The sequence below is a fragment of the Brassica oleracea genome, chromosome C7, assembly GCF_000695525.1.
Source record: "Brassica oleracea var. oleracea cultivar TO1000 chromosome C7, BOL, whole genome shotgun sequence".
In the NCBI taxonomy this organism is placed as follows: domain Eukaryota; kingdom Viridiplantae; phylum Streptophyta; class Magnoliopsida; order Brassicales; family Brassicaceae; genus Brassica; species Brassica oleracea.
Window position 1 is genome coordinate 16,840,816 of NC_027754.1, and position 6,883 is coordinate 16,847,698.

Sequence of the window (6,883 nt, forward strand, 5' to 3'; positions counted from 1 at the left end):
GACTTTAAATCCATTTCATAAAGATATAAAATAGAACTAGTTTATATTAATAATTATTATTAGATATAATTTTGAAATAATAAAATAATATTATTCTCAAAACCAAAAATCATTTTGCAAAAAAAGAAAGACGTTTTCTCGCCTAAACCGCAGAATTACGTTTTCCCGCCAAAGCCAAATCAAACACGTATTCCGCTAAAAAAAAAAAATTCGCTAAAACCGTAAAATCATGTTTTCCTACTAAATTCGAAAATCACAAAATCAAAATTTTCCACCAAAACCTTTAAATCAAGTTTTTCCACCAATTTGTTTCCCCCAAAACGAAAAAAAATCGTGTTTTTCCACCCAAACCGCAAAATTAAATTTTCTGCAATAAGTGTAAAATCATGTTTTCCCGCCAAAATGAGAAAAAATAATTTTAGATATATTTATTTGAATATTATAATGAGGAAAAAATAATCATGTCTTATTGGTCTTTTTAACTAGTAGTATTCAAATGCTATTTTAAATTAAAACAAAAAATGTAGCATCTAGATGGTGCATCTGAAAGGAAATATTAACTAAAAAATCAGAACATTTGGATGCAATAGCTAGATATTATTTTCAGACGCTACATCTAGATGATGCATCAAATACAAAAACGAATATGGCCATAATGTATATGTATTGATTTCCATCAGTTGTTTCACCAAAATATACATTGCATTTCAAAAAGATCAGTTCTAACCAATGAAATTATAACTTAAATAATACTTATATGCTTATTTCTCTTAGGAAAAAAAAAATACAAGACCTAGAGCATACAAGAATTGTACTTGGCTACTATTTATTTTCATACCAGTGTGGTTGAAATTGACTAGATTACCTTTCGGAACTGTAGTTAGCTATTATGTTAAATGTTGTCTACAAATACGAAAATAGTTCACAAAATAGCAATAAAGTTTATGTTGTCCACAAATAGATTGAAACTACGAAAAGATTGACCTAAATCATCCCAACACATATCGTTTTCTTGCGCCCCAAACAATCTGATTAGTTCTCTTGGGTTTGTCTCAGAACTCTGTTTTCTCCTAAAACCCATCGCCCTCTTTTCTTTCAATCCCAATATGTGGTAATGCCTCTCTGAGCTGATCCACGTTACTGGTTAGAACTCTCGGTTTCATCTGAAGAGAAGATGAAAAAAACATCATGTGAATATCGTACCTATATTGCATAGAATTATAAAATGCGATTGAAAAAATCTTTATGATTCAATACCCGCTCAAGACGCAAACGAGCCTGCCTCCTCTCATTATCTATCTGTCGTCTACGTTCCTCCTGCGCTTTCTCTTGAGCCTCTCTGTTCTGCCTCTCCATATCTGCCTGTTGTTGTAGATTCTCTTGAGCGTTAACGTTGTGGTTCTCTGGAATCTAGTTTGAAGGAAAAGAAACTAATTTATTCAAGGACTCAGGATCAGTAAACCAGATTTGGCTGAGAACATGTAAACCAAATGAGAATTCACAGTAAAAGACAGAGTAAACTCTGTTTCATCTACTAGTAAAGAACATAATCAAGCCATTTATTAGTTTTTTTTTACCATCAATCTTTCTTCCTGCAGATTATTTTGAGCCTCTCTCCTCTGCTTGTCAATAGTTTTTGCCTGAAAATTAACATAGAAGTGACTTAAAACAGTAAATCAATAGTATAAAAGATGACATTTAGTAATAGTTACCCTCCTCTCTCGACTTGGACCATAGCTTGACTCAGTTCGCTGTCTTTTCTGATCCTGAAGAAGAGACTCAGTTAAGTTTTTCACATTTGGCTGATCAGAATAGTATAGTAATTTATATGCAATCACCTGACGCATAGCTTCTGTACTATCCCCTTCCTTTGAATGTTTAAATTTACAAGTTGAGCCGTACTTACATTTTCCTCCCAGAAAAAACTGAACGAATTTCATATAGAAGAAGCAATCTGTTACCTCTTAAATGATATTACAAAACTAGAACAAGTTGTTCCTTTTGCTAGCATAAGTGAAATGCATAACGCTCAAAAAAATATTGTTTTCTTAACTACCTATATAATATACTCGTACCTTACATTTTTGCAGACTAAGCTCCTTTTGAATCTCCTAATAAGATGTCAAAAGCAGTACGCCATAAGGAACTTTGCAACTTAGAATAAGCTAAATAGATAATGTTATTTCTCACCTTTGGATGATTGAAACGACAAAATTCTCCGAAGTCACATCGACCAGTTTTAAGATAAAACGAGCAATCTTTTTCACCGGGACGAACTGGATACTCATCTTCTTTCATCCTCCTAAATGTATGTAAACATAACATGATTATTCACTATACATCCAAATTTTATTTTATCATTAGATACATAACCAACAAAAAAGATTCAAAATGCTATAAAAGTTGAAATCTGAAATATCTATCAAAAAATCACAACTATGAAACCACTAGTAATTCCACACTTGAGGGGATTTGATCCTTGACATGGACTAGTATGGTAAATTCTCAATACGGTGAAATCGAATCAGGCCCGGCCCTGCTTGTTTTGGCGCCCAAAGCCCAAAAACCTATAAATTAGTGTTTATATGTAACAAGCAAGGATCGAATCCACTGCTTTTTTCCCCTCTCCATGATATAAGTTGTTCTTACCACTACACCACAATCAATTATTAACATTTTGCTGTCCTTTAAATATAATAGATAATTTGGCACCTAAAACAAGAGATTTACCAACTTTAACCCAGGGCCGACTCTGGATTGGGCCTCGGTCTGCCAAATACCCTCTGGTTATTTTTACAAAAAAGTGACTCTAACATTTCATGTCTTAAGATAACATATTTATAATTTACTAGACGTCATATATGCATATATAATTACTCCCCTAGCTATTTTCACTTTCACACAAAAGATGTTAAAATATATAGAATCAAAATATTATGACTTGTGAAATGGGTTCGTATAAGATGTGGATCTCTTGACAAACTGATGGAATTTTTTATCATCCAATCAAAATATTTTATTGAAGTTTCTTAGAAAAAGAATTCAATTCTAAAATCACTCAGAACATACAATTCTTTCATAACAAACAACAAACTTACAGTAATAGTAGATTTCGTTGAATCGCTTTCAAGAGCAAAGTTTCGAATCAAGACAATGAAAAAACTAAAATTTTCTCTAAATGATATATTGTGTCATTTTATACTTTTTAACCCCTTCCCCCCATTTATTTTTTTTCCTATTACATGAAATTCATAATTAATAAAATCTATTGCAATATATATTGAGAGGACTCAAATTCTTACCCTTTAAATTTAGGGAAAGTTTTTTAATCACTAAATCGCCATGAACTAGTCGTACTTTTCAAGAATTGACTGTAGTAAATCATTGACTTTCTTAACATAAAGATATTCTGTGGTTAATTCAAATTAAATAAGGGAAATGCATTAAATTTCACAATTCGGTTTAACAAAAAAATAAATATCCTTTTTTTGTTCAACCCAAATTTCGTCAAAGGAGAAAAAATAGTTTGGCCCAATACACGGCCCATTACAGATGCAGGACGGCGAAGAGATCGTTTAGCCAAACCGTTGGTTTGGAGATTAAAAGATCGAAAAATGAAAAAAAAAAGATCGGAGAAAACAGAGATGAGAGATGGTTGACGTCTACCACAACATCAACGATCTCGTTAACCATAGCTCTGTTATTGATGGCAACAAAATATACCAATTTCAAAGAATTTCATCAAATGGGAATAATTATACATGGAAATGTTTCATGAAATGAACTTATTGATGAATTGATCTATTATTTACTTTGTCTATTCTTTACTGTTGATACTTCAAAACTTCATATAAATGTGTTTTAACCTAAAAAGAAAACTTATTAATTTAAAAGAATTATGTTAGAATATATCAAAAACACAATACATCACTTATATATAGTAATAATACAGATGTTCTTTATCGAACAAAAAATATAACAAAATTGTTTTGAGCATAAAAGAATATTGAAGAGTAAATTTCTTGATGACGACAATATATTTAACTGAACTAGTTTCAGAATAATGTGATTGCTACTTACTATACTAAATTTTCAGAACTATATCTAGCTACAATTTTGCACAAACATAGTCTTTTAAAGTAAATTTATTAATTTAACCACTGAACTAAAAACAACAATACTGAAACTACGAAAATTTATAATCCAACACATTAGTTCCCAGAGTTTTCAAGTAACTGCCTGTGTTTCATCTTAAACCCATCACCCTCTATGTTCTCAAACCCAAGTTCCGATAATGCCTCTTGAAAAAAAACAATTAAAAAAGTTCCTGTGATAATCTTCTCAAAAACCAATTTGAGAGAAATGTTTCTGGTTTATTAAAATCATTATAAAACAGTAAGTATTAATGTTTATCAAATATTCATTAAAATTACCACTTCTCAAAGTTACAATTATTCAGAAAATATCGGTTCTCCAATATGTACTTTTTCTTTTGAGTTCAACAACTACTTTGTTATAGTGAAACCAACAAATTAAAGATGTAGGTCTTTTCGTGTTTGAAACAATTGCACTAGCATCTAGTTACGACATCTGGATGCAAAGTTCACAACATCTTGAAAATCTGGATATTTCAGATGCCAAAAATGTTAAAATCTGGATGCAGCATTTGCATATCAAAATCCAAAAGACTCAAATCCCTTTCACAAAGATATAAAATATAACTAGTTCATATAAATAATTATTATTATATTTAATTTTAAATAATAAAATAATTTTTTTCTCAAAACCAAAAATCATTTTGCAAAAAAGACATTTTTTCGCCTAAACCGTAAAATTATGTTTTTCCGCCAAAACCAAATCAAACATGTATTACGCTAAAATAACAAAATTGAATTTTTTCGCCACAACCGCAAAATCATATTCTCCTACTAAATTCAAAAAATAAAAAAAATCGAGTTTTTTCACCAAAACCTTGAGATTAAGTTTTCCGCTGAAACGAAAAATCTTGTTTTTCCATCAAAATTGAAAAATTAAGTTTCCTGCAAAAACCGTAAAATTTTGTTTTCTCGCCGAAATGAAAAATTAATTTTAGATATATTTATTTGAATATTACAATTATTTTATAATTCGATGAAAAAAGTATTTTATTATTAGGAAAATTAATCATGTCTTATTGGTCTTTTTAACTAGTAGTATTCAAATGCTAATTTAAATTAAAAAAAAACGATTTAGCATCTAGATGTTTCATCTGAATGGAAATATTAAGTATAAAATCACAACATTTGGATGCAATAGCTAGATATTATTTTCAGATGCTACATCTAGATGATGCATCAAATACAAAAACAAATAGAGCCATAATGTATACTAGATTTTGATCCGCGCGTCCGCGTGGGTGTATTTTAAAAAAAATATGATGCTATTTGTTTTTTTATGTCACTGTTTTGGGTTGGGCAAAAACCTCAAATTCGAAGAACCGAACCGATCCCAATCCGAATAAGTAGTACCAAATCCAAACCGAAATTGATTAAATATCCGAATTATTCAAAATTTTGGTCTTTGAAGAGCTGAAAGTTAATCCGATCCGAACTGAAGTATTTCGGGTATCCAAAATAGATTTATATACTTATATGTATTAATTATTTTTAAATTTAATATATATAAAAACATCCTAGATATATATGATACTTTTAAGTTCATTTAAATACTTGAAAATATTTGAAAATATATACAAATAATCAAATGTAAATATCTAAAATAGTTAAAATATACTCAAAACTCCCAAAATACTTAAATAGTTATTAATTCTCTATCCAAATATTTAAGCCAAACCAATTTATATGTTAAATTAGGTACTTTGGCATATGTTATTCAAATTTATATGCAATATATTCTATTGTTTATAGTTTTTTTTTAAATTAAAGCATGTAATAAATTTTAATTTTTTAAAAATAATTTAAATTGGTTATCCAAATCCGGACCGAATTCTCAAACATCTGAACCGAACACGAAATCCCAAACAGATCCAAAAATGAACCCGAACGCTCACCCCTAATCACTATTATATATCCTATATGTGTCATCATAGGTTACAAAAACATGTGTTATCATATAATTAATCGTATTTTATATGTACCCTCAAATAAGTAATCTTATAATTAATAATATTTTGTACGAACAATCATATAAATAATCACATATATTATATTTTTAAATTTCAATTGAAAATATAAAAACCATAATTTAAGTTGGTGTTTGAAATTGGGCTTTATATTGTATTTTTCTTATATATATTGAAAACATTTTTATAATGGTTATTGGAAAATATGTTAGTAAAAATCAATTTTTGAATATATGTATATTTTTGAATGAATTTTTGATATAAATTAATTTTAAATTTTTATTTTGATTTGAATATGTATATCAAGTAGCATAAGCCCATTACTTTTTTTCCTAACTTACTTCTATCCATGTTTTCAAACAAACACTATTTTTTTAACTGCTATCTATGTTACAAAACAAAAACTTAAAGTACTTATAGATTTCCACAGTTGTTTCACCAAAATATACATTGCATTTCAAAAAGATCAGTTTTAACCAATGAAATTATAACTTAAATAATACTTATATGCTTATTTTTCTTAGTAAAAAAAAATACAAGACCTAGAGCATACAAGAATTGTACTTGGCTACTATTTATTTTCATACTAATGTGGTTGAAATTTGACTAGATTACCTTTCGAAACTGTAGTTAGCTATTATTTTGCTCAAACGTAATCTTTTAAAAGTGAATGATCAAGCGACCTAACACAACAACACTAAACAGTTACAAGATTGAAGCTACGAAAAGGTTGACCTAAATCATCTCAACACATAAAGTTTT

General features: G+C 28.9%; 1 protein-coding gene across 1 annotated transcript; it reads right to left on the reverse strand.

Moving 5' to 3' along the window:
• Window positions 1-1,004: 1,004 nt before the first annotated feature.
• Window positions 1,005-2,128, reverse strand: LOC106305616 (putative zinc finger CCCH domain-containing protein 9). The gene is made up of 6 exons (XM_013741973.1): window positions 2,076-2,128; window positions 1,839-1,925; window positions 1,713-1,766; window positions 1,578-1,640; window positions 1,258-1,410; window positions 1,005-1,163 (listed from the first exon to the last, which is right to left on the reverse strand). Exons 2-6 carry the CDS (start codon window positions 1,845-1,847, stop codon window positions 1,071-1,073), a joined length of 372 nt encoding a protein of 123 aa, XP_013597427.1. The 5' UTR covers window positions 1,848-1,925; window positions 2,076-2,128; the 3' UTR covers window positions 1,005-1,070.
• Between the last annotated feature and the right edge of the window lie 4,755 nt (window positions 2,129-6,883).